The following is a 27,207-nucleotide window of genomic DNA, read 5'->3' on the forward strand; positions in this document are numbered from 1 at the left end:
GACGTCAGAGGTCAATGGAACAAACAGATTCCAGGCCCTCAGGATCTGTGCGCCAGCTGCCTCAGGCACGCGCCACCTCCCACGACCCCCCCAGGATGGACGCTTCCTGCCGGGAGAGGCCTTGCCACAAGGCCATCACCGAGCCACCGACCGGGGGTCAAGCCACGCAACCCTGACATCCTCCCGGCCCTCCCCTTCCAGCTCGGCCAGGCAGACCAACCACAGCAACCACGCGGGGGCTGCTTCAGCCAGGGCCACGTCGTGCCACCGCGGGCCAGAGAGCTCTGAGAAAGAACGTTCCAGAGAGGGACGAACCAAGCCCAGAGGCAAGGCCCCACTGCAGCACAAGAAGGGGCAGCAGCTCCCACCACTGCCGCCACAAAGCCCCCCTTGGACACCACATGGCCGGGTGGGGCCGGACACACTCCAAGAACCACAGGACTCTGGACACGGAGCCGAGGGCCCACTCACAGGCCCCATCCACACAGGTCCCCGGCAGCACCGACTCGAAGACGCCACAGAGCACAGGAAGCCAACAAGGCATGTGGGGCCTCAGGGCCGAGCACACCAGGGGCTTCGGACAACAGGGCCAGTTGGGCCCCCTTCAGATGTGACCCTGAGGCTTGGCCCAGCCAGGCGCTGGGTGGAGGCAGCAGGAAAAGCTGTGCCTCACTGTGGGGCTCCGTGCTGACGGCCTTGGCATAAACCAGTGTGTCCCAGCAGGAAGGCCTGGCTGAGCTGTGGCTCGCCGCCACCAACCAGGTGACTCTGGGCAGGTCACGGTGCCATCAGGCCCTCTCCCATGTCTCTCAGTAACTCCAGCCTTCAGAGGGACAGTGAGGAGAACACTCTGGATTGGCCTGGACATGGAGAAGGTGGCCAGGCCCAGGGGGGCAGGAGACCCATGGCTGGCCACGTGCCTAGCCTGTGGCATGCTGGTGCTGAGCACCACCCCCGGGCGGGCGGGGAGAGTGTGGGCCCAGGTCTGTACCTCGCTTTCTGGCGGCAGTGGTGCTCCAGGCATCAGACCGCTGAGCCGTCCTCCGGTGGCCAGCATCAGGATGGATGTGCACCTGGAGGGGACAGGACCAGGAGTGTGGAGACCCCGCCCATGTCCTGGGGGCAGCCCCTTACCTTTCAGGACCACAGGACCCCCAGCCCCACCTGCCTCCTGGAGGTGGCCCCTACCTTATAGGACTGTAAGGGTCCCAGCCCTGCCGGGGAACTACGGCTGCCCTCGGAGGGGTCCACACTAAACACAATCTGAAAGAGAGGAGGTGCAGTCCCATGAGGAGGCTGAGGCCAGAGCCCGGAGCCCTGGAGGCCACCTGATCTTCTGCGGCATCAGCCCCACACACGGAAGGTCACAGGACACCCAGAGGTCATCAGTTCACCGGCCCCTGCCATCATGCAGCCCCAGGCCGATGGACAGGAGTTGGCACCTGCCTGACCCTTTCTCCTCCCTGGAGGGACCCCCGGTGAGCTCTGTTCCCCCTACGCAGGCCATCTCCGTGCACTGGAAACGCGGCAGCCCGAGAGGCCTCTCCTCCCACCAGCTGGCCCAGCCCTCCTCTCTGTGCCCCTAAGGGTCCCAAATTAATCTAGAAATTCAACATGGCCTAGTGCAGTGGCTCACGCCTGTAATCCCAGCACTCTGAGAGGCCGAGAGGGGCGAACTGCCCGAACCCAGGAGTTCAAGACCAGCCTGGGCAACATGGTGCAACCCCGGGGTCTCCACCAAAAAAATATGAAAACTAGCCGGGCGTGGTGGCACGTGCCATGGTCCCAGCTACATGGGAGGCTGGGCTGAGACGGGCGTGGTGGCACGTGCCGTGGTCCCAGCTACTTGGGAGGCTGGGCTGAGAGGATCCCCTGAGCCCAGGAGGTTGAGGCTGCAGTGAGCTGTGATGGTCCCACTGCATTCCAGACTCGGCAACAGAGAGACACTGACTCAAAAACACAGGAATTCCACACATTCCAGTCAAAATCACAGCAAGATTTTTTAAAGGAAGCAGACAGGCTGACTCCAACATGCATCACGGAGAAAACATCAGGGCAGGTTTAAGAAGAACAAGAGGCCGGGCGCGGCGGCTCACACCTGTAATCCCAGCACTCTGGGAGGCTGAGGCGAGAGGATCACCTGAGGTCAGGGGTTCGAGACCAGCCTGGCCAACACAGCAAAACCCCGTCTCTACTAAAAATATGAAAATTAGCTGGGCGTGGTGGCAAGCACCTGTAATCCCAGCTACTCAGGAGGCTGAGGCAGGAGAATCATTTGAACCCAGGAGGCGGAGGTTACAGTGAGCCAAGATCGCACCACTGCACTCCACCCTGGGCGACAAGAGCGAAACTCCGTCTCAAAAACAAACAAAAAAAGAAATTGGTTCTGGCCGACACCAGGACTTACGACAAAACCACCATGAACAAAACCGTGAGGAAAACAGTGTGGCAGGTGCCCAGCGGAGTTGGGAGAAGCCGAGCCACTCGGTCAGCAGACGGAACCACCGGTGTGGTGTGCTGGGAAAAATCCAGGTAGAGTCTGCCTTTCACACCCCCACAGGTGACGCCGGAAGGCGCGGAGGCCCCGACACAAAGCTCCGCCACCCTACAGTGCAGTTTGGAGAACACACAAGACCCAGTTTAGATCTTGGTCGGGAGGTACAAGCTCAAGACAAAAGTCTGATGACAAGGAAACATCTGTTCACCAAACCTGTCGTGAAAATGGAAAAAATGACCAGCACGAGACCAGGAGAGACCATGTTGGCATGTGTTCCTCGGATCTTACAGAGAACCCTGCAAATCCACGGGAAAGGGACGATGCCTGCGCTAGGAAAAGAGCGCGTGACGACCATTCCCGGAAAAAGAGCCGAAAATGGCCAGAACAGGAACGTGAAGCCCCAACAGGCTCCGCAGAGCGGCCACGTCAGCCCAGCCGCCGTCAGAGCCCTGGAGAAGCCGCAGACTTGAGGGAGTTCTGCTGGGAACATCAAGAAGCCGGAATCGTTCACAGAAATGCGGAGAAGCTGAACTAGAGAACACGGGGGCCGGCACCGCAGCTGGGACACAGAGACCGGCAGCGTGTGTGGACTGCGCACGTGTGCACGTGCCTGGGTATGCACAGGAGAGAGAAACTTCCTTCCATTCCTTCCTTCCTTCCTTCTCAGCCATTTTCACTGTCAAGACAGCTAAATACAAGGCCTTGCGTTTTACCAAAGCATTTGGCCCACAGGGATGGAAACAACAGAACAAATTCACCATGACACCAGGGGCTGCCATGAGCAGGGGCTGAGGCTGCCTCAGGAAACAGCTTCCCTCAAAAAGCCAGCCCTCTGATGGGCAGGCCTGGAAGCTCTTACGTGTAATCCCAGCACTGTGGGAGGCCAAGGTGGGCAGACTGCCGGAGCCCAGGACTTTGAGACCAGCCTGGGCAACATGGCAAGACCCATCTCCACATAAAAATTCAAAAAATTAGCCGAGCGTGGTGGTGCACGCCAAGACCCCATCTCCACAAAAAAGCTTTTAAAATTAGCCGAGCGTGGTGGTGCACGCCTGTGTTCCCAGCTACTCAGGTGGCTGAGGCAAAAGGATGGCTTGGGCCCAGAAGGCTGAGGCTGCAGTGAGCTGGTGACAAGGCCCGGCACTCCCGCTGGGGTGACAGAGCGAGACCCTGTCTCAAAAAAACACCACCACAAACCGCCCCGTGCTTCAGCCCCAGGGCAGCTCAGGCAGAGAAGGAAGGGGACCCACTAGTCTCACAGGGGCCCAGCGGTGACTGGCTCCCCAGCACGGGCCAGCACTGCCCAGAGTTTGCCTCCAGCTAAGCTCTACCTCCCCAGCACACAGCCTGGCCCTGCCTGGAGTTGCCTCCAACTGAACCGTGCATCCCACATACTCTTCCTGGGGCCACTAGCCCCACTCTAGCCCCACTCTGTCCCCAGGGTCACCTGTGCCTCAGGGCTGCAAGTCCAGCCCAGCAGCAGCCCTATGAGCAGCGCCCACACCTGCAGGGACTCAGGAGCAGCTGAGGGTGAACACGGTGCGCAGTCCCCAGGGTTGGGAGGAGCTGAGTCATCTCCCAGTGGCTACTTAGAGCAGCAGCCAAAGGAAATTCCAAACCCATGGGGTGAACAGGATTTGGTTCCAGAGTGTGGACACTTCTCCATACTGGAGCCTGGGAAGCCACATTCCAGGGAGGGGCAGGCCCGGGCCAGCTCACACCTGCCCTCCAGGCCCTGGGCTGCAGGGCTGCCTTAATGGCCATGTGCTGGAGGTGCTTTGAGTGACCCATCAGGACATGGAAGCAGGTCCGCCTGGCAGGTGCACGGCCTCCTGCTTGAAGAGCCAACCACGCTCCAGGCGGGACGGCAAAGCAGCCCTTGGCAGGCAGGAGCCACAGAGAGAGGGGTCTGGCCCTGGGATGCCCACCGTGCCTTTGGGGAGGAGCTGGGAGACATAGCAGTGCCGTCTTTCCAGCCCCAGCTGCCACACAGAGAAGACACAGGCTGTGGCATCACTGGCCGCAGAGAAGGCCACGGTGGAGGTAGGGCTGAGCCTGGGCCCTACCACCTGCTGTGCCCACCCCACCTGGTCCCTGCCCAGGTCTCGCCCCTGCTCAGAGCCACGTCTATGAAGAAGGCAGTGCCTGGCCATCCTGGGGCCTGCAGCTCCACACCCAGCAGCATGCATAGAGCACTGCACCGCACTGCACGCACAGGCCGGCCGTACATTCCAGGGTTCTTCTGCGGCCTCCCCCAGCTCGAGCACCCCCCACCCCAGGCGGACACTCATGAAGTCGTCACAGAGCTGGGCAGCCCCACCTAACCCTGCCATGACCTCGTGTGGCCAGGAGGTTCAGTGTGGGCAGCACAGAGTCAGCCTCACATGGCTCCACACAGCCACCTGTGCCTCGGTTTCCCCAAGGACTGATGGCCTCCCAGTCAGGGACTTGTGGGTCTGCTTCTAAAAAATGCACCGAGGTCCAGGAGAGGCAAGTGTGTGCCCAGAGCACCCAAAAATGGGGCTTGCCCTCCACAAACCGCACAAGCCCCTCTGCCTCAGGGAAAGCAGGTGCTGCCACAGGCACAGAGCCAGGAGCAACCTCACATGGGAGGGGACAGGCATCGCAGGGCAGGACGGGGCCAAGAAGGGGGCCAGGGCCGCATCCCCCATCATGGGCTCGCAGGGACACCCCCGCCGGCAACCTACAGGGTCCCCGTTTGTCTGTCCCTGGAGAAGCTGTTCAGGAAGCTGCGTGTGTCCAGAGCTCTTCATCTGCGTGCAGCTGGGGCTGCCAGGAGTGGGTCCCCCCTGGCCTGAGGGCCCGGACAGGGCAGGAGCGGCTCCCTGGACCCCACTCCCCTTCACGTCCTCCCCCACCAGCGTCACCCTGGGCACGTGCCACCAGACCTCGTCCTCCCCCATCCCCGCGGGAGGCCCAGTGTGGGTTTGGGTCACAGGAAAGGAGCCAAGGGTTTGCCAGTCAGAAACAGGTGGTGTGGGGGCCGTTCTCCCACCCCCACGTCTAGAGTCAGTAACTAATACAGCAGGAGAAGGCACCCGCCCGGCTTCCATCAGGGAAGGAGACGCCAGAGGAGCAGGCCCCACCTGGATGATGTCCGCCAGCTTCTGCAGTCCGGCTGTGTTGGTGAACACTCCAGCACCTGGGGAGGTAGCATGCTGGGCGCTGACACCCGCACTGCAGGCAGGGGAGGCCCCGACCCCAGCCCCGCCCTTCCAGCCATAAGCCAGCTCAGCCCGACTGCCAAGCTCCAGCTCCTGCCCAACGGGGGGCCCAGGGTGGAGCGCAGTGTCCACTCAGGGCGGGCAGCTCGCCTGCCCTTCCCAGCAGCCAGGAGAGAAGCCAGGCAGGGACAGCGTCTCCAAGGGGGCCGGTGGAACTTGAAAAGAGGCTCTATGGTCACCTAAGGTTTGAAGCAGCAAGAGCCGCCCTCCCCAGCACCTGGGAGCACAGCAGAGGCCCCGGCGGGCCGGCATCTCAAACCAGAGCGGCCCATGACGACACTGCCTCTGGGCAAAGCCTCTGGACCCCACAGCTCTGTAGAGGCAGAATCGGGGTGTGTGGAGAAGCCAGAGGCCCCACAACCCAGCCAGGGCCTTGGGCTGCTCTTCCTTAAAAGGGGAATAATGGGATGAGTCTGCAGGACGAAGCCGCCAGCTGCAGAACTGGGACAGGCTCTACGGCAGTGGGCAACCGGCACTAACGCCTCCACGCCCCGATCAGAAGGTGAGGTTCTGTGAGCCTGTTCCTGCTGACGGCCAGGTGATGGCCAGGCGAGCCCTGACTGCCAGGATGGAGGCCTGCTGCACCCCCTACGCCACGTTTGCCCACACCAAAGACCCCGCCCCAGCACTCACGTCCAGCCAGGTGCTGGATGATCTGGTCCAGCGAGTCCAGGATGCAGCCCTTGGTCTGAAACGTGATCTGGGCTTCAGCAAACAGCTCAAAGATGTAGCTGCGAGGAGAAGAAGGCAGGCTCGAGCCTGGACGGGGGATCAGGCTGCAGCTTTGGGAATTGAAGGCAACAACTGTGGGTTTCCTTCCCTCGGAAACAAACTGAGCCCTCCAGGGGACGCCGGCATTGGGGGTGAGAGGCCTCTGCCCTCAGGAGCCTCCAGATGGGAAGAGGAGGCCTGGCCAGCACGAGAACAGCACCAAGGAAAAGAAGCCTCAGGGCAGAGGCCGTCATCAGAGGGGAGGGATGGGGTCGCCGGGGGGTCGTCAGGGGCTTCTGGGAGGCAGCAGCTCTGGGCAGAGTCCCCAAAGCCTTGGGAGAGTGACAGTGATGGCGGCAGCAGAAGCTACAGGAGGGGCCCCTGGGGGTGCAGGGTGGCCGAGGAGCCACGCCAGAGCCTTGAGCATTACGCTGAGGACACTGGCTCCACCTGGAAGCAACTGGGAGTCGCCACAAGGTCGGCGCTCAGGCAGAACACGCTCGCCTCAGCGGCTGTGCACTCAGTGGCGCCCCACACAGGCCCCAGGCCTGACCCTCATCTGCCTGCAGGACAGACAACAAACGCTGCTGCCCTGGCCGCGGAGAAGACAGGAGACCCATGGAGCCTTCAGAATGTTCCGGGCCTCCCGGAGTCCAAAAGAGGTGGTGGCTGGGACACTCATCGTCCTAACAAGAAGGTCTCATTCTAACAGGCACCTGAGGAGGTCCAGGGAAAGGCCTGGAGGAGGAGAAACTGCAGGAAACCCAGCGGCTCCGCATGCGAGTGTGTGCTGTTCCGTGGGGGGGGGTGTGTGCTGTTCTGTGGGGGTGTGCGCTGTTCCGTGGATGCGTGTGCTGTTCCGTGGATGCGTGTGCTGTTTCGTGGATGCGTGTGCTGTTTCGTGGATGCGTGTGCTATTCCTCTCAACGTCCCAACAACCAGATCATGCAAACCGGGCGCTCCTACCAGGTCTCAAAAAGGGAAAACGGGCCTGAAAACAGGCCTCAGTGGTGGGACAGCCCAGGACTGCACCACGGCCTATCTCTAGCTCTAGGCTGGACCTGCAGTGAAGCAGCTGGCTCCTCGCCTCTCACCTCCCTGGTTTGGTGACACCACTGTCGTCTCCAGGCAGCTCAACGGCATCGATGGCCCCCTCCAGGCGGAGCAGGATCACTGCAGGTCGGGTTGAGGAGGCATCAGGGGGAGGCCCCACCCAGCCGCAAGAAGGTGGGGAGGGCAGCACTTACTCTTCAGCTTTGCAATGTCTTCCAGCTCCATGTTCAGCCCTGGGCAAGAGAAAGGCAGCAAAGGCACAGTCTGTGTCACACTCAGACCAACAACCCCGCCCTTGAGAACCAGGATTCCCGACATGGAAAAAAGGACGCAACCATGGGGGAAGAGGCTACCAGAACCCATGCCAGCCAGTCCAAACTGGAGACACCAAGAGAAGGCATTTTCCCTTTATTTATCTATTTATTTTTGAGACAGGGTGTCACCCTGTCACCCAGGCTGGGGTGCAGCGGCACTATCTCTGCTCTCTGCAACCTCCGTGTCCCAGGTTCCAGCGTGTCTGTCTCCCAACTAGCTGGGACTACCAGCGTGTGCCACCACACCTGGCTAATTTTTGTGTTTTTAGTAGAGATGGGGTTTCACCATGTTGCCCAGGCTGGTCTTAAACTCCCGACCTCAGGTCATCCAACTGTCTCGGTCTCCCAAAGTGCTGGGATTACCGGTGAGCCCTTGTTCCCGGCCGGGTGGTTTACCTTCAGAGTTAACATTTATGAACACATCTGTGCGTATGGATGTATCTCCACAAAAACACCCAGTAACAATGACCAACCCAGTAACCATGACCAGCCTGTTGCCGCACCGTGGGTCCTGAAATACCACCTTGCAGGAAAAGAAACCAGAGCTTCTTGGAGACTTGGCTGATTCCAGGTCTGGAGCAGGACATGAGTGTGACTCCCAGACAGCAAAGAGGCCACAACTGCCGGGGTCAAGACACACGGGCCCACATGAAAACACCTCGAGGTGGAGAACGGAGGTCAGGAGTGAGATTCAGGGTGGCGCGCGGAGCAGGACCAATCCCTACGCGCTCTCATACATTCACTGATGACGTCTGATTGATTGACTGATTGATTATTGAGACAGTCTCGCTTTGTTGTGAGGCTGGAGTGCAGTGGCGCGATCTCAGCTCTCTGCAACCTCCGCCCCCCGGGTTCAAGTGATTCTCCTGCCTCAGTCTCCCCAGCAGCTGGGATTACAAGCACGCGCCACCACGGCCCACTCATGTTTTGGGGTTTTTTTTGTATTTTTAGTAGAGACGGGGTTTCACCATGTTGGCCAGGATGGTCTCAATCTCTGACCTCGTGATCCGACCGCCCTGGCCTCCCAAAGTGCTGGGATTACAGATGTGGGACAGCACACCCGGCCCACAGCCAGCATTTATCCCGCCTTTCCTGTGTGAATAGGATCACCACACGGCTGATGCGATGCAGAGCATGGTGCTAGATTATTCCTGCTAACTGACTAAGCGACAGAATTGGCACACTACCGTCTTGCAATCCCCCAATAATCAACAAGAGTCAGGTGTTCAGCAACAACGTTAACATCGGAAGGAACTGGAAAGCAGATACTGAGCCTCCTGAGAGAGGACATCCCGCCTGGAGCCAGGCAAAGGGGGGCCCCAGTCTAACTGGGGTCCTCAAGCCACCTAAGGGCACCTAAGTGCGGAGGAGACGAGGACACCGGGGAACTCGTGTGACTGCCCCTCCCACACCCAGATTCAGACTCCGCAGGGTTCCTCTCAACGTCTCAACAACCGGATCGTGCAAACCGGGCGCTCTACCGGGCTCTCCAATAAATAAAGTGTGAGGAAAAGAATGAACCCTGCCAAGCACGGTGACGCACGTCTGTAGTAGTCCCAGGAGTTTGGGAGGCCGAGGCAGGAGGATCGCATGAGCCCAAGAGGCGGAGGCTGCAGGAGGAGGAGGCTGCCGTGAGCCCTGATGGCACCACTGCTCTCCAGCCTGGGTAACAGAGCAAGACCCCATCTCCAAAGGCGTAGGAGGACAAATAGTGATGAAAACTGAAGTTCCGGTCCTGAATGAGACGGCAGAAGCCCCCCTCACCACACGTCCCCCACTAGTTACAACGAAAAGCCCTGCACATCAAGTAACTAACAAAACTGAAGAGTGGAGAAGGCCCCTGTGGCGGTGTTCACACAGCCCTGGAGGTGGCCGGTGTCTCTCCCACGTCATATAACCGACGAAAGGGCAGCTGCCGAGATGCGGGAAGGAGACCTGTCACTCTCCCCACCCTGCGCCAGGCAAAGGATGGAAAGAGGTGGCCATCCACTCCCAGTTAGAGGTGGGGTTGGGGGACTGTGGAGAAGAGGGAGGTGGAGCGTTCAAAGTCCCAGGAACCCCTTCCCCTACTGCAGCGCCCTGCGTGGCAGCCTTGAGATCCGATGGCAGTGGCGACCGCCTGTGGTCCCGGTGCTTTAAGAGGCTGAGACGGGAAGACCCCACGAGTCCAGGAGGCTGAGGCTACAGGGAGCTAAGATCGCGCCACCGCATTCCAGCCTGGGCAACAGAATCAGACCTTGTCACTTAAATATATGTATATATATAAACAGATCCTAAAGCCAGAACAAATGCCAAGTTCGCAAACTCACTCTCTCCCAAGCAGCCACCCTGGTGAGAAGGGTGAGGACGAGGCTGCCCAGGGTCCAGGGTTCCCATGGTGTCCGTCCACATGTGCGATTTCAAAGGAAAATGAGGAAAGCTGATGCTGGAGATGCTCACACGCAAGTCACAGCGGAACCAATGAAGATACTCGCAGACTCCTAGTCAGCTGTTTACAGAGGCCACGCAGAAAACACGGACACAGGCCGGGCGCGGTGGCTCACGCCTGGAATCCCAGCACTTCAGGAGGCCGAGGTGGGCGGATCACCTGGAGTTTGAGACCAGCCTGGCCAACATGGAGAAACCCTGACTCTGCTAAAAATACAAAATTAGGGCCGGGTGAGGCCGGGCGCGGTGGCTCAAGCCTGTAATCCCAGCACTTTGGGAGGCCGAGGCGGGTGGATCATGAGGTCAGGAGATCGAGACCATCCTGGCTAACATGGTGAAACCCCGTCTCTACTAAAAATACAAAAAACTAGCCGGGCGTGGTGGCGGGCGCCTGTAGTCCCAGCTACTCGGAGGCTGAGGCAGGAGAATGGCGTGAACCTGGGAGGCGGAGCTTGCAGTGAGCCGAGATCACCACTGCACTCCAGCCTGGGTGACACAGCGCGAGACTCTGTCTCAAAAAAAAAAAAAAAAAAAAAAAATTAGGGCCGGGTGCGGTGGCTCAAGCCTGTAATCCCAGCACTTTGGGAGGCCGAGACGGGCGGATCACGAGGTCAGGAGATCGAGACCATCCTGGCTAACACGGTGAAACCTCGTCTCTACTAAAAAATACAAAAAACTAGCCGGGTGAGGTGGTGGGCGCCTGTAGTCCCAGCTACTTGGGAGGCTGAGGCAGGAGAATGGCGTGAACCCGGGAGGCGGAGCTTGCAGTGAGCTGAGATCCGGCCACTGCACTCCAGCCTGGGCGACACAGTAAGACTCCATCTCAAAAAAAAAAAAAAAAAAAAAAAAATACAAAATTAGCTGGGCGTGGTGGCGCGCGCCTGTAGTCCCAGCTACTTGGAAGGCTGAAGCAGGAGAATCACTTGAACCTGGGAGGAGGAAGTTGCAGTGAGCCAAGATCGCACCATTGCACTCCAGCCTGGGCAACAAGAGTGAAACTCCATCTCAAAAAAAAAAAGAAAGGAAGAAAACACAGACAGTATAGACCAACCGACCACATCCACGGGGGTTTCCGTGTTTTCCACGTACGCCGTGACTAGCACTGTGTGGAAATACGCCTCTGGACGAACACTGGGAAGGAACCTACGGGCACAGCAAGTGATGCAGGCCCGATGTGTGGGTCATTTAAACACGTAAAATGCCCTTACAGTGAATATAGTTTTACTTTTTTTTTGTTTGTTTGTTTTTTGGAGACAGCCTCACTCTTGTCGCCCAGGCTGGAGTACAGTGGAGCCATCTGGGGCAAGCTCTGCCTCCCGGGCTCAAGAGCTCCTCCCACTTCAGCCTCCAGAAAAGCTCAGACCACAGGACCACAGGACCATACCACCACACCTGGCTAATTTTTTGGTAGAGGCGAGGTTTCGCTATGTTGCCCAGGCTGGTCTCGAACTCCTGGCCTCAAGCGATGCTCCCATCTCAGCTTCACAAAGTATAGTTCTCTAATTTTACACAGTAGAGGCCAAGTTGACACTGGCTGGGAGAAGACATAGGTCTTCGGAAAATACCAGAACTACTGAACGATACCAGCCCTTCCACAGCCTACAGGACCCCAAACAATTCACACCCGAGAAGCCTCTGAGAGAAGTGGGTGCCCTGCAGTGCCAGCCTGAACAGACAGTGCCCAGGCCGACCACACACAGCCACAGGGCAGGCTGCCCCCTGCAGCAGCGCAGGCCTCAGGACCAAGCAGCCTGGCTATGAACGCACCTGGGCTGGGGGAGTCTGTGCTGAACTCCGGGTGGGGCTCGCCCAGCTGCGCAGTCTTGGTCTGCTCCTCCAGCACCTGGTCTATGACGTCCAGTCCTGAAGCCAGGTCATGGGGGGTCAGGTCAAAGGACGCTGATTCTTCACACATCTTCTCCTGGAGTCCGAGCACACCCAGATCACCACAGAGCAGGATAGGATCGGGAGCCCAAATCACCGGGATCACCACAGAGCAGGATAGGATCAGGAGCCCAAATCACACGGATCACCACAGAGCAGGATAGGATCAGGGGCCCAAATCACTGGGATCACCACCGAGCAGGACAGGATCAGGAGCCTGAATCACACGGATCACCACAGAGCAGGATAGGATCAGGAGCCCAAATCACCCGGATCACCACAGAGCGGGATAGGATTGGGGGCCCGAATCACCGGGATCACCACAGAGCAGGACAGGATCGGGAGCCGGAATCACCGGGATCACCACAGAGCAGGATAGGATCAGGGGCCCGAATCACCGGGATCACCACAGAGCAGGATAGGTATCAGGAGCCTGAATCACCCGGATCACCACAGAGCAGGACAGGATCGGGAGCCCGAATCACGCAGATCACCACAGAGCGGGATAGGATCAGGAGCCCGAGCACACGTGGATCACCACAGAGCAGGATAGGATCGGGGGCCTGAATCACCGGGATCACCACCGAGCAGGATAGGATCAGGAGCCCGAATCACACGGATCACCACAGAGCAGGATAGGATCGGGAGCCCAAATCACCCGGATCACCACAGAGCAGGATAGGATCGGGGGTTCCAGAAAGCAGGAATGGGGTTGGGGTGCAGAAGGCACAGGAGGCTGACAGCCAAGTCCCCAAAGCCACGCCCTGGGGTCTCTAAGGCCAGGCCACAAGCAGGTCCAAACACGACTGTCTGGCCCACACCAATATTGAGAAACGATTATTTCAGGCCAGGCGCAGCGGCTCACACCTGTAATCCCAGCACTTTGGGAGGCTGAGGTGGACAGATCACTTGAGCTCAGGAGTTCAAAACCAGCCTGGGCAATGATGCAAAACCCCATCTCTACAAAAAATACAAAAATTAGCCAGGCGTGGTGGTGTGCACCTGTAGTCCCGGTTACTTGGGAGGATGAAGTAGGAGGATGGCTTGAGCCCAGGAGGTGGAGGTTGCAGTGGACCAAGATCACACCACTGAACTCCAGCCTGGACGACAGAATGAGACCCTGTCTCAAAAAACAAACAATTATTTCACTGGAGTTGCCAATTTTTTTTTTTTTTTTTTTTTTTTTGAGACGGAGTCTCGCTGTCACCAGGCTAGAGTACAATAGTGTGATCTTGGCTCACTACAACCTCCACCTCCCGAGTTCAAGCAATTCTCCTGCCTCAGCCTCCTGAGTAGCTGGGACTATAGGCGCCCACCACCACGCCCAGCTAATATTTTTGTATTTTCAGTAGAAATAGGGTTTCACTATGTTAGCCAGGATAGTCTTGATCTCTTGACTTCATGATCCGCCTGCCTCGGCCTCCCAAAGTGCTGGGATTATAGGCATGACCTACTGCGCCCAGTCAACATTTTTTTTTTTTTTTTGACACAGAATCCCACTCTGTCACCCAGGCTGGAGTGCAGCGGTGTGATCCTGGCTCACTGCAGCCTCCACCTCCAGGGTTCAAGCAATTCTGCCTCAGCCTCAGGCCATGTGGCTGGAAGGGCAGAGACACCGCAGGCGAGACCACACGCCTGCTGCTGCCCTGGTGACAGAAGCCGAGGGCAGAGGAGACATCCCTGGCCCAGGCTGACCCCTAGCTGGCTGGAGGGAAGGGGTCTGGGGAGCGGCCTGTGGGGGCCCTGCGACCGAGGGGCAGGTCCCTGGCCCAGCTGGCCAGTCTCCAGCCCCAGCAGAGGCATTGGATCAGAGTGGGACGGGGTGCAGAAGCTCCTGGGGTGCTCAGTCCTCAGTCCTGGGCGCCGAGGGCTGCAAGGGTTTGGCCAGAGCCCCTCCAGAAAGGTTTGCGCTGCTCTTGAAGAAACAGGAGGCGTTTAGGAGGCAGTGGAGACTCACCACATTGTGAGCTTCGTCAAAGATCACGACCGTCCCCTTCAGGTCAATGCTGTGTGCTCTGCGGCTCTACAGGAGGAAGAGAAGGGACACGGTGCTGGAGCTCACAGGGGCAGGAAGGAGGGAAACCAAGGCACGTGCGGCCGGCATCAAACATCGCAAGTGCCGATGACAAACACCGCCGGCGACGTGGAGAGGAGAGGCCAGATCTGGATGGCAACCTGGCAACACTGCCCCACCCGAAGCAGCAGCTCGCCACGCTGGGAGACGCTCACGCGCGGCATGGAAAGGCACGCGCCACGCTCAGCAAGACGGACGGCCACGACGTCCTGGGAGCCCCCGGCCACCGCAGTCAGCCAGCCACAGACCACAGGAGCCAGGAAGACCCAGACCCAGCAGTTCTCTGCCCTGGCCCCACTCAGGGAGATTTACAAACCCAACTCCAGGCCGGGCGCGGTGGCTCCCACCTGTAATCCCAGCACTGTGGGAGGCCGAGGCAGGCGGATCACGAGGTCAGGAGTTCGAGACCAGCCTGACCAACATGGTGAAACCCCATCTCTACTAAAAACACAAAAATTAGCCGGGCGTGGTGGTGGGCACCTGTAACCCCAGCTACTCAGAAGGCTGAGGCAGGAGAATCGCTTTAATCTGGGAGGCAGAGGTTGCAGTGAGCCGAGATTGCACCACTGCACTCCAGCCTGCACCACAGAGCAAGACTCTGTCTCAAAACAAAAATCAAAAAACAAAAAACAGCAGGTCCTCCTCAGTTGGCCTCTGGGTTAGCACATCTGAGACTCACTGGCTCCCTGCTGCTGTGTGACCACAGCCCATGCCCGCGGCTGCTGTTGGGGTTTGCGAACCACGGTTTGTCCATTCACCAGTGGATGGACTCACGTGGGCGGCTTCCCAGTTCTGGCAACTGTAAACAAAGCTCTGGTAAACTTGCACATTGAAGTCTTTTTTTTTCTTTTTTCTTTTTTTTTGAGATGGGGTCTCCCTATGTTGCCCAGGCTGGTCTCAGACTCCTGGGTGTAAGCGATCCCTGAGCCTTGGCCCCTAAAGTTCTGGGATTACAGGTGTGAGCCACTGAGCCTGGCCACACACAAATCTTTGAACACGTCTTCCCTTCTCCCGGTTCGGCTGTTCGCCACACGTGTTTGTGGAGTGGCTACACAGCTTCACAGCTCAGGAGCAATGGATGAGATCCAGCTGTTCCACCTCCTCGTGCCACACTCAGGCTTCTGAATTTCAGCATGCTAGTGGGACCGTAGTGCCGGCTCCCCGTGGCTTTAATCTGCCTTCTCCTGTGACTGGAGATGCTGGGCGTCCTTCCATGTGCCCAACTGGCCACTCCATCCATCTTGGTGAAACGTCTGTGCAGATCCTTTCTCACTGGTTAACTGGGTTTTTTGCTTAGTTATGAGAGAATTTTACATACTCTGGTCAGAGATCCTTTAAAATAAGAGGAGGGCTGAAAAATGTTTTTTAAGTCCTCTGAAAGACAGAAGTATTTTCTCTCTTTCTATAACTGCTCTTTAATTTTCTCAAGTCTTCTAAAGGGTTGAAGCTTTAAATTTTGGTGAAATCCAAATTTTAATGTTTTTCTTCATGGCTAGTGCCTTGTGTATCCACACTAAGAAATCTTTGCCTACCCCAGAGTTGCAGAGACCTCCCCCACGTTTCTTTCTATAACTTTTAGTTTAGCTTTTACATTTAGGTTTATATAGAGTAAAGCAAGAATTAAGATTCACTGTTTTCCAAACAGATACCTAGCTGTTCTTAGCACCACTTTTTCAGAAAACCAAAAATCAACCTTCATTTCCTCTCTCATTACACTGGCGCATTTGTCAAAAAACAATCACCACGGGCAGCGAGTGGTGGCGCACGCCTGTAATCCCAGCGACTCGGGAGGCTGATGTGGGAGAATCACTTGAACCCAGGAGGTGGGGGCTGCAGTGAGCCGAGATGGTGCCACTGCACTCCAACCGGGGTGACAGAGCGAGATTCCAACTGAAAAAAAAAAAACAATGACCGCAAGCGTGTGGGTCAGCTGGAGCTTGCTGCCTTCTCCACGGCCTGCAGGCCTGTGCCTGAGCTGAGCCGTCTCCACCTCCACTCCTGCAGCTTTAGAGGAGTCTTGAAACCAGTGAGGTGAGTCCTCCAGCTCTGTTCTTCACGGTCATCGTGCCGTTTTAGATATTCTGTGTTTCCGTGAAAGTGTTGGACTTAGCTTACTAGCTGTGACAGAATTGTCCCAGGGAAGGGCCTGGTTGGGTTAGAAGCTCTCCAGGTGGTTTCCAGGGGCAGCCACGGCTCAAAGCACCGAGTCACCCGCAACCACGGCAAACCTCACCACAACGATGGCAAACCTCACCACAACCACGGCAAACCTCACCAGCTCTCCGTGGGGTTCTACAATCACGGCCCAGGAGTCGGCCCCCAGCCTCCTCCCTTGCTCTGCTGCACCTGCTAGGGCTCCGCTCAGACCCATCAGCGTTCCCCATCTCCTGCCGACATCGCACTTGGGCCCTGCCCACTCGGCTCTGTCTCCACCTCCTCCCTCTGCTCTACTTCTCTTCAGTCTCGTCGGCTCACGGGCTTACTCTTCTGCTGTCTACCTGTCCCCACCACTAGAATCAAAGCTCCACATGAATGAAGCCAGTCTTGCTATGCCTGGAACAGCCCCCAGCACGATGGGCTCTTGATAAATATACACCCTGAGAATGAGCGAACCAACGGAGGGATGTGGAAGCGTCACCACGTCATCGCCACGTGAACACAAGTCACTGACCCGCGGCGTGATCCCACCTGCACTAAATAAAAAGTGTGGGGCACAACAGCATGTGGGTGAGTACAGGCTACGAGGAGGGAAGTGAGTGTGGGGCCGGGCATGGGGGGGAGTGAGTGTGGGGTTGGTGGGGGGAGTGTGGGGCCGGGCATGGGGGGGAGTGAGTGTGGGGCCGGGCATGGGGGGGAGTGAGTGTGGGGCTGGGCACATGGAGGGAGAGTGAGCGTGGGGCTGGGAGGAGGGGAGTGAGGGGGCTTCCCGTGTTCTCAGTGCTTTGCTTCCTGTGATCGGACGTGAAGGAGAGAACCTGAGCTGTCAGGATCAAGAGTGGGTACTGGCCTGTGGACCACAGCCTGGAGGCCTCTCCTCACTCCCACCAGCCTGCCCACTCCCAGATTGCTCAGAACAACTGACCCAGGGCCTGGGGGTGATCACAAGTGTGTCTGGCCAGGTTGAGCCCCTGCCCAGTGACAGAGGTGAGTTCTCCCACCTAGGCTTGCTGCTCTAAGTCCCTGCAGCAGCAAAGGCTCGGACGGCCTTTCCCAAGCCCAGGAACCCCCCTGGACATCAGTTGTTGTCAGCTACGCAGACTGAGCCCCCACCTTGGCATCCAACAAGTAATTGTACGGCATGAAGACGATGTCGGCTTGCTGCTTCAGGTTCCGGGACAGGTAGTAAGGGCACACCCTGGGAACGAGGAGAGGGGAAGATGCTGTGAGCACCCCGTGCAGGGGACGGTGACCCAAGGCCGGGGCCACCACGTCTTCTGACCCGGAAGGAGCCCTAATCCTGAGCATGGGGTCCAGGTGGGAAGCCGCTGTCTGGGATGGACGGGGAGTCCACATGAATTTTAAACCATGTAAATCATCATCTCTTTAAAAACTCGATGGAAAAGAAAAACCAACCCTGTTCCTGGATAGGCGTCATCAGAAACAAACACAGCACAGAACCACTAAAGCAAAGCCGAGCTGGGCCGGGCGTGGTGGCTCCCGCCTGGAATCCCAGAACTTTGGGAGGCCGAGGCGGGTGGAACTCTTGAGCTCAGGAGTTCGAGACTGGACTGAGCAACAGAGTGAGACCCTGTCCGTACAAAAAATACAAAAATTAACCAGGCGTGGTGGTGCATGCCTGCAGTCCCAGCTACTTGGGAGGCTGAGCTGAGAGAATCACTTGAGCCTCGGAGGTTGAGACTGCAGCGAGCCAAGATCACGACGCTGCACTCCAGCCTGGACAGCAGAGCGAGACTCTGCCTCAAAAAAAAAAAAAAGAGGGACAGGAACTCTCCCCCTGAATATAAGAAAAGCTTTATTATAACTTAAATCTCTGAAACTATAAAAGAGGTGGACAAAGGACATATTTGCTGTCCTCAGAAGAACGAAGCCGGACGACCAGCACCAGCATGGGAAGCTATCCACAATGCTGAGTGAAAACAGCAAACTGCAGAACAGTCTGTGCAGACAAAACTGTGCATGCTTCCACACAGACACGAGCCTGCAGGGCTCTGTCCCCGCTCCACGGTGGCTCCTGGGGTGGCTGACGGCCAGGGAAGAGGGAGGCGGTTTTCGCTTTTTACTCTACGTTCCTCAGAGCTGCTTCAACTTTCTCACACTAAACGGTGGTTAGTTTCACGACTTAGAAAGGAACAAAGAAAAGAGAAGAAACATATCTGGGCCTCCACAGGTCACAGGAGAGCTGGGCCATGGAAGGACAGTGGTCGTGGCCTCACTGAGGGGTCTCACCTGTGCTTGCTTCCGCTCTTGACCAGGTCCTCGATGTCCAGGATGGGGCTGGCCAGCTCCTGCTCCAGGCCTTTCTCTGCAGGTGTGAGGCGGGGTAAACACACACCCTCCGGGTCCCAACCACAGAGGGATGCCCAGGACAGAACAGCTCCTACACGGCAGGCAGGGCTGGGTGCCCCTCGCCCAAATCATGAACGTGCCACAAAGCACCCATTGAGGGTCTCAGGTGTCCAAGGGAGGCCCCCACCCGAAGTGATCCCGACGGAGCCCTCCTGTGCCCCTAGAAGGCCTGAGGTTGAGGGTGGATCAGACAGGGGCCAGCAGGGTTCCGAGGGTTCTATGCATCCTCCCTGAGACAGCCCAAGACAGGACAGGGGTGACGGCTACACTCAGCCCTCCTCAGGGCAGGGAAGAACAGCCCCTCAGCGTATCGCCCCAGCCCACAGAGGCATCTCCCAAAAATCCCGGAGGTGCCCCTGTGATTAGCACCGTGGCTCAGCTTCCCTGCCAACCACAACAGGCCCAGAACTGCCAGCAAAAGGAACGTCAGGTTTTCCTAGGCTACATGGTGGCCCGCTCCCCTCTGCAGCATGGCAGCCCTGGGAAAGGGCCCTGCCTATGCTGGCTGAGAGGACCAGGGCAGAAAAGGCTTCAGGGAGTTGGGGGGTCCTGCCCCTCCCTCACCTCCACAGCACAGGCCCCCAAACTGGAACCACAAGAACTCCTTAGGGAGCTGCTTAAACACAGACAGAAGCAGGGACCTCTTCCAACAAGCACCCCAGAGTCTTAGGGCAGCCGCGTGGGGCAATGGGGCCTTCCCCAGCTCCCGGCTCCATCATGGCTGCTTTGTGCCCGTCCCCGGGAGGTGCCAGGCCCCCTGAGAGCCAGGACTCAGCTGCAGAGGCCAGAAGCACACATGGGCACATACACACACACACTCACACACACACCAGCGATGACTCAACTCCAGACGCTCCCAGGGATAGCAGGGAAGGCAGGGGAGGAAAAGCATATCCCTGAGCGGCACCATAGCAACGACCAGCCAATCAGCACGCACTGCCGCACAGCGGCACTTGCCAAACCTTCCCTGGCAGAGAGCTGAGGGCGGGGCGAGGACAGGAGCTGCAAGGGGAAGGGGGACAAGGGGCAGGGGCCTCCCAGAGGCTCTTCCCCAGGCTGACCCCAAGCTTGCTGTCCCCAACCACAGTCCTCACAGGACGCAGGCCAGGAAGGGTGCCAGCTCTCTAGCTGTCTCTTCATTCACAAAATACCTGCCTTCCTTCCTCTCAGACCCCTCCAGGAGCTGCAGCCCACTCTAAAGATGCCCAGGCTGGCCGGGCGCGGTGGCTCAAGCCTGTAATCCCAGCACTTTGGGAGGCCGAGGCGGGCGGATCACGCAGTCAGATCATCGAGACCATCCTGGCTAACATGGTGAAACCCCATCTCTACTAAAAAAATACACAAAAAACTAGCCGGGCATGGTGGCGGGCACCTGTAGTCCCAACTACTCGGAAGGCTGAGGCAGGAGAATGGCGTGAACCCGGGAGGTGGAGCTTGCAGTGAGCTGAGATCGCGCCACTGCACTCCAGCCTGGGTGACAGAGCGAGATTTCGTCTCAAAAGAAAAAAAAAAAAAGATGCCCAGGCTGGCACAGGTGTTGCAGACACCCCCTCAGAGCCTGTCCAGGGGGCAGACGGGATGCAAAGGTTCACCGCTAGGCAACCTCCTGCCAGGTCGGGCAGTGAGAGCCCAAGCCAAGGGCGACAGGCTGGGGCTGGATTGAGTCTTCTTGGACTGATCCCACAGGCCTGGGGGGAGACAGATGGGCGCCCAACACCCAGAGGCCTGACACGGATGGAAGCAGCACAGGAGGCGGTCAGCGGCCTCCCCGCTAGGCACCAGGCACCAGGCCCAGCGGCCACAGGGCTGCTACCCTTGTCCAGGACCACCGCCGGACAGGCCCACACTCAGCGTTCCACACTATCCCAAGGACCCCCGCTGCATGGGACCGGGGACACCCAGCAGGCACTCCTGTCCTGTCCCAGAAATGCGGGTGAGGACTTTGGAAATGACGACGGGCTGAGAATCTCCAACAGCACATCTGCCCTCCCGTCCCAGAGTCACGTCCTGTGGGCACCACCAGGACGAGTGGGCAGCTTCCATCAGGGAACCTGGCGGCAGAGGCAGAGCCCCTCAGAGCCCCTTCTCAGGACCACCAAAAAGGCCTGGACAACCACACATCAAGGTGACTGGAGGTCCTTGGTGCCACCAGAACAAAAGACACAGCAAACAAGAAGCAACACAGAAGATGCCTCCAGCAACACAGCACAAGCCTCCAGTAAGCGGAGGTCTCCCTGCAGGCCCAAGTTCCGCCCACCCTGTCCCTCCAGGGCCCAGAAACGCCTGGTGGTGGGTCAGGCGGGACCACCCGGCTCCGTCTCTGCCAGGGGAGCACCGTCCTAAATATAACAGCAGCTTCAGGGTCCTCAGTCCTGGCACACTGAGCACTCAGCAAACACGAGTGCAGACAGCAGCCCGCAGGACCGCCGACGCCTTCTAGGTGCTCCAGGGCCACGTCACCTGAGGCTTGAGCCCCAACTGAGGCAGGAAACAAAGGGAACTCTGATCCCACAGAAGCTCAGGCCGTGCCAACTGCACAGATGCCACCCTCAGGTCACAGAAACTGTAAGGGCAGCCGACGGGGGCGCACCCTGCTACTGTCTCTGAGACCCCGTGAAGAGCCCCAGAAGCCCCTGACATACCCGAGGGGCAGCCACGTGGGTGGAGAAGCACCCCTGGCCCTCACAGGCTGTGGCCACCTGCAGTCACAGGGCGAGGTGCCCTGGCTCTGCTCCCGTCACTCACTCATCCCGTCTCCTGAAGAGGCCCCAAGGCCTCCCGTGTCGGACCCACAGGACTCAGCCTGGAGTCACGCTCAGGGCTGTAATTTTTCTCTGCAACGTCAGCACAGGACAAAGATACATGCGGCAAGGTCGGGGGAGGCCAGACACGGCTTCCAGGACACCCTCCCAAGATGGTACAAGGGCCGGTCACAGGAGCACCCGCTGCTGGGCAAGCAACAAAACCCCAGGCTCCCCGAAGACAAAGCAGGTGTTCAGCAAAACCGCCGCTGTATGCACCAGTAGTCAGGTGCAGGGAGCCCTTCTCGTCCGGAAATGGAGGGAGCCTTCCCAAAATCCAAGGCCCCAGCACCAGCCACAGGCAGTCCTGCCGGCTGGCTGTCTCAGACCACTGTGTGAGCCCTTCCACACAGAACACTAACACGGGTGGTCCCGAGTCAGAAGACAGTGCCCAGGTACATGGCTGCACTGGCCGCCCCACCCAGCAAGCACAACCAGGCTGACGCCCTGAGAGGCTGCACTCCAACCTGAGCCTGGTCCCACCGAGCTGCCTGTACCTTCCACGTTGTTGTAGAAATGACAGGAGCGACTTGCCACCTTCTTGCGGCACAAGTGGATCTGCGGGAGGAAGGGCAGAGTGCGCGGCTGGAGCATGGCCAAGAAAGGACCCGAGCCAGTCACCATCCCCACCAGGCCCTCCCCTGCAGTCCCCCAGTGAACTTCGAACCCCAGTGGGAGCCCAGTGGGAGCACAGCCTGGGACTCTGGATACCCAGCAGCACTCGCCTCGCGGAACCCTGAGCCGGAGCGGGAGCCAGGAGCCCACCTGCATGTGGTTACTCTCTTGTTTCTTCACCTCTGGATGGATGCACAGCTGCTCCCGGGAGCCCAGCACACACACCTTAGGCCTGGAGGAAGAGAGCACTATGGGTGGAGGAGGAGCTGCATCCAACAGCCACAGCATGGTCCCGCAGCGTGAGCCGTATGGAGACACACAGGAGCACTGGCAGCCAGAGGAAGTCAGCATAACTGCAATGTGGTCCGGGCGTAGGAGAGTGGCCTGGGCGTAGGAGCGTGGTCTGGGTGCAGGAGAGTGGCCCCGACATAGGAACGTGGCCCGGGAGTAGGAGGGAGCAAGGAGACAAGCAGGGGAACTGGACAGAGGGACGAGATTCGACAGCTTCCACAGCACCCCGCCATCGGCCCCTCCACAGGAACCCTGTCGAACACCAAGACTCTGCAGGGCTCTGACAAGCGGCAGGGCCTCCTCCCACTTCATGTGCAAAGCTACACTGGGGGCCGGCCCTGACCTGCCACACAGCTGCCACAACAGCACCTGAAAGGAGCTCAGGACACCAGCCCAAGGTCAGCACACAAATGCAAAGCTGCCTCCTCACAAGTAATGGGCACTAGAGACAGCCCAGGCCCCGCCCCACCCCTGGGCACCAGCACACTGCACATTTCTGGGGAGCGTCTGGAAAGACTGCCCCCTCCACTACAGCACAGCATGGTCTGTGGGCCCAGCACCACGTCAAGCTGGTTCTCTCGAGGACCCCAAGACAGGCGTGAACTCGTCTGACCCACCGGTAGGAGGTGTTCCGAAGCTCGTTGATGACCTGCGTGAGTTGCGAGTGGGTCCTGGAGGCGTAAATGATCTTTGGGATATCCGTGTAGCAAGCTGCCCAGACACAAGCAAGCACAGAGGTCATGGTTCTCACGTGTCAAAGGCGGGTGGCATTCGGCTAACTCAGCCCTGCAGACAGCCAAGAATCTGACACCCTAGAGACTTGTTTATCACAAATGGGCGAAGTGGACACCTGCCATGCCCTAATTCAGCAAAAAAGCCCACCCTAGGTTTATACCCACAATGGCGAGAAATTATGTGGCAGCTACAAAATTCTCCTTGAGCTCTGCTGGCAGAAGTCCCCGTGGGCCCACCCTACCCTCGGCACCATCCCTTGCCAGCCATCCCCACAGGAGGCCAGGGGAGGCCTGGGAACTAGGGTCACCTATGGGATCTTCAGCAGCAGCAGCAGTGTTGCCCCAGGACGACAAGGCCTGATTCGGGAAAAGCTCCCCTTGAACCCTCTCGGCAATCTTGCGGGCAGAGATGGTGTCTCGGAGGTGTTCTCGCCAGGCCAGCGTGGTACACAGCAGGCACAGCGTCTTCCCCGTGCCCGTGGGGCTCTCCAGAATGCCGTTCACCTTCTGAACGGAGTTGGGGGCAAGGGTTACGGGGAAGCCAGGAAGAGGCGAGGCCACACAAGCCACCCTGAGACAAGCCTCAGCAGCCAGCGGGCAGCTCTTCGCAGATGCAGAGGCCGCTGTCAGGTGGCGAGAGCCCCACGGGACCATGGATAAGTCCGCAGGACACTTTCCACTCTTGCCCTAAAGGGCGTGAAGCAACTCCAGCTGCCATCAGCAGACCATTTGCAGAATGTTACCCGAAATGCGACAGTATTTTTCAGTCTAAATAGTAAGAAGACTAATTAGGCGTCAAGTCTCAAAATAGGAAACTGTTCTGCGTTTCCAGATCCAAACATTTACGCTGTCCTATCTGATGTCCTACATACGAGCTCTCAGATGGGAACCTGAGCAGGAAACTCGGGGAGGGGAGGGGTGTGAGCCGGGTATAAGAGGGCACCTCAAGGAACCCAGGAGAAGGCAACCTGCGCCGCTGCCACCTCCCTGCACCCCCAAGGTTCAAAAACCTTCAAAGTGAGGCTGGCCACCGGCTGCCCCTCTGATGGAAATGCTTCCTCCTGACCCGTGAATACCAGCCGCTCCTCAGAGGCCCCCAAGGCACTAAGTCTGTCACTCTCAAGGATGATGTTTTTACTTGTCAATCCTCTCTCTGACCCCACCTGGAACACCAGCCCTTTTTATGACAGAGGCTGCCTCTGGAGGGGCCTGGCTGGAATGGGTCGGGAGAGGGACGCACACCCAGCCCCAGCTGAAGCTCCACCTGCCTGCAGTCCTTTCCTCCCAGCCTGTGCTCTACCTGCTGCAGACATTCCAGGACCTTGGTCATGTACTCCTGTTGGCATTTGTAGGGCTGGAATGGGAAGTCTATGGTCACACCATTCAGGACTATCTTGGGCATATCAGCCTCTTCTCAGGACGGCACAGAGGGTGGCTGAGGGGCAGGCTATTCGGGTCTGTGCGAAAAAACCACTCCGAACATCTTAGGATCTCAGGCACTCCTGGTAAGTGATGCGAGCAGGTGCACTGGGACACAACGCGGTTCTCTTGGAGAATCCCTATGGCTCAGACCTGGGAAAGACAGTAACACTCTGTAGACAGCCTTTGTGGGCACCGGGCCACTTTCCCAGGCATTTCTGTAAGTCCCTCCTGTGGAGAGGGTCGGAGGGCAACCCTGGCATATGCCATCTCAAGGAGCTGGCGGGGCAAAGATGCGAAATGGCGGGACCTTGCCTTATCCTCCCGCCCCACAACTCCGTCCTTCCCTGGCAGAGACGCCCACAGCGCTGCAAGTTCCGCCCGCAGTAATTCCGTGACTTCCACAAGAGCGTGAGGGCTGGAGAGGCAAGCGGCACCCCTCCTGGCCTGACCAGGCACAACGTCAGAGCGAAGGGTCTGAACCTCCGGCCCTGCCTCTCCAGCCCTCTGCCCTCCTGGCTGGCTGGAGGCCATTCCCCATCCCGCCTTGGTGGGCAACCAGATGCAGCCAAAGTAGCGAAAGAGTATCCCGGGATGCCAATCCGTGCAGCCCTCAGCAAGTCACTCAACTTCTCTAAGCCTCAGTCCCGCTTGGGAACTGGGACTAGCAGACCAGACGCGGACACACGGAATATCGGCCCTTCCCTCCAGCCCCGGCCATCGGCTCAGCCAGCGCCCACGAGCGCAAGAAACTACAGGTCCCAAAATGCAGCGCGGCCAATCCGCCGACCCGCGGCCCCGAGGGCGGCACGGGGCCTGCCGGGAGCTGTAGTTTCGAAAACCGCAAGGCGCCCACGAGCCGCTCGAGTAAACCACTTACAGAGTCACTGCGACTCACTGCTCACTTGTCTCTGGGGCGAACCTTCCAGAACCGGGGGCCCTCAGGAACTCAACCGACTGCAGTCGAGCGCCGCCACGGCGTCCCCAGCTATCAGCCAGTTCAGACTTCGCGGGCAGAGGCGCGCATCGCCACTGATCCCACTGCACTTCCGCCCCCACTTCCGGTCCGCTGCTTTGTGCTCCCGGCGGAAACTGTTCCCCCGCGGAGGGGGTCCGCCTGCTCTTCGGCTCCTCCAGGCCTACGGGGCCGTTCGCGCGTTCTGTGTGCGGCTGCCCTGCCCAGTGAACCTCACTCCCGTCGCCCACAGGCAGCAGAAATCTGGGGTTCCGCCCGTCTCCTCCCTTGATGTCATCCCCCACCAGGGTCTCCGTTCCACTACCGCCTCTCTAGGCCGAGCCGCCACCGTTGCCCGGAGAGCTGCACGGGCCTCGTCCCCAGAGGCATCTTTTTACTGCTCAAGTGTGAGCTGACCGCTTTCCTGAAAATTTGAAAATGGCTGCCCCTTGCCCAGGACCCGGTTCCTGAGAGCCCTGACCGCCTCCTCTCCTTCCTCTCCTGCTCTGTCCAGCTTCTGCTCGGGTCACTGTCCCTGCACTGGCCCCGGCGGCCTCCCTGAGTCCCCAGCACCCGGCACTGGCTGGCAGCAGGGCGGACCCCAAGAGCGAGGCCCGCACAGTTCTGCGGGGTCAGCCCAGCGTGAGGGATGCTAGTCTCAGGCGGCCCCAGCCCCCGTGCCCCAGAAGGCCCCAGGAGGAAGCTGGCGCTGCGTGACCGCGCACGGTTGGGTTTCATGTCCACGGACGGCACAGGCGATGCCCTGCGTGCCCATGCTCGTGGGTGTGAGCTAGTGCTCGGAGAAGCCCCAGCACTCACTGGCACCCAGCCCCGTGTGCCTGTTCGGGTGAAGGAACCGCGGGCTGCCCGTCTGAGACCTGGCAGGGAGTGGAAGACGAGGAGACCAGCCACACAGGCTTGTGGAATGAATGGGCACCACAAGTTTCAGTGCCCCCCATACGTGCTGATACGGCTCGTCTCTGTGTCCCACCCAAGTCTCACCTCGAATTGTAATCCCCGCGTGTGGAGGGAGGGAGGAACCTGGAGGGAGGTGATTGGATCATGGGGTCAGTTTCCTCCAGGCTGTTCTCGTAATAGTGAGTGCTCAGGAGACCGGATGGTTTAAAAGTGGCAGTTTCCCCTTCTCTCTCTCGCTTTCTGCTGCTGCCATGTAAGACCTGGGAACTGGGACTAACATAGACGTCACCTTATGCCATGATTTTTTTTTTTTTTTTTTAAGACAGAGTTTTGGCTCTTTTTTCCCAGGCTGGAGTGCAATGGCACAATCTTGGCTCACTGCAACCTCCACCTCCTGGGTTCAAGCAGTTCTCCTGCCTCAGCCTCCCGAGTAGCTGGGATTGCAGGTGCGCGCCACTAAGCCTGGCTAATTTTTTATATTTTTAGTAGCGATGGAGTCTGACCGTGTTTGCCAGGGAGGTCTCAAACTCCTGACCTCAGGTGATCCGTCTGCCTTGACCTCCAAAGTGCTGGGATTACAGGTGTGAGCCATCACACCCGGCCTCAGGTAGTATCTTAACAGCAGTGTGAGATTCGACAAATGATTGACACACTTCTCCTCTGGACGACCTCTGGAATAAGTCCTCTCTTTTTCTTTTCTTTTTTTCTTTCTTTTTTTTTTTTTTTTTTTTTTTTTTTTTTT

General features: G+C 58.5%; 1 protein-coding gene across 1 annotated transcript in view; it reads right to left on the reverse strand.

Moving 5' to 3' along the window:
* The window catches only part of RTEL1 (regulator of telomere elongation helicase 1), a 37,165-nt gene extending 11,504 nt beyond the window's left edge, over positions 1-25,661 (reverse strand). The window contains exons 1-16 of the mRNA XM_025398373.1: positions 25,491-25,661; positions 24,474-24,745; positions 23,482-23,680; positions 23,057-23,150; positions 22,299-22,380; positions 22,031-22,091; positions 18,613-18,688; positions 17,476-17,560; positions 14,089-14,154; positions 12,015-12,168; positions 7,701-7,739; positions 7,548-7,626; positions 6,376-6,473; positions 5,605-5,660; positions 1,189-1,263; positions 992-1,073 (exon numbers count right to left, since the gene is read on the reverse strand). Of these exons, the coding sequence (XP_025254158.1) occupies positions 992-1,073; positions 1,189-1,263; positions 5,605-5,660; positions 6,376-6,473; positions 7,548-7,626; positions 7,701-7,739; positions 12,015-12,168; positions 14,089-14,154; positions 17,476-17,560; positions 18,613-18,688; positions 22,031-22,091; positions 22,299-22,380; positions 23,057-23,150; positions 23,482-23,680; positions 24,474-24,575 (1,348 nt within the window). The 5' untranslated portion in view covers positions 24,576-24,745; positions 25,491-25,661. The remainder of the gene's footprint in view (positions 1-991; positions 1,074-1,188; positions 1,264-5,604; positions 5,661-6,375; positions 6,474-7,547; positions 7,627-7,700; positions 7,740-12,014; positions 12,169-14,088; positions 14,155-17,475; positions 17,561-18,612; positions 18,689-22,030; positions 22,092-22,298; positions 22,381-23,056; positions 23,151-23,481; positions 23,681-24,473; positions 24,746-25,490) is intronic.
* Positions 25,662-27,207: the final 1,546 nt, after the last annotated feature.

The sequence above is a fragment of the Theropithecus gelada genome, chromosome 10 (genome assembly GCF_003255815.1).
Source record: "Theropithecus gelada isolate Dixy chromosome 10, Tgel_1.0, whole genome shotgun sequence".
Lineage (NCBI taxonomy): Eukaryota > Metazoa > Chordata > Mammalia > Primates > Cercopithecidae > Theropithecus > Theropithecus gelada.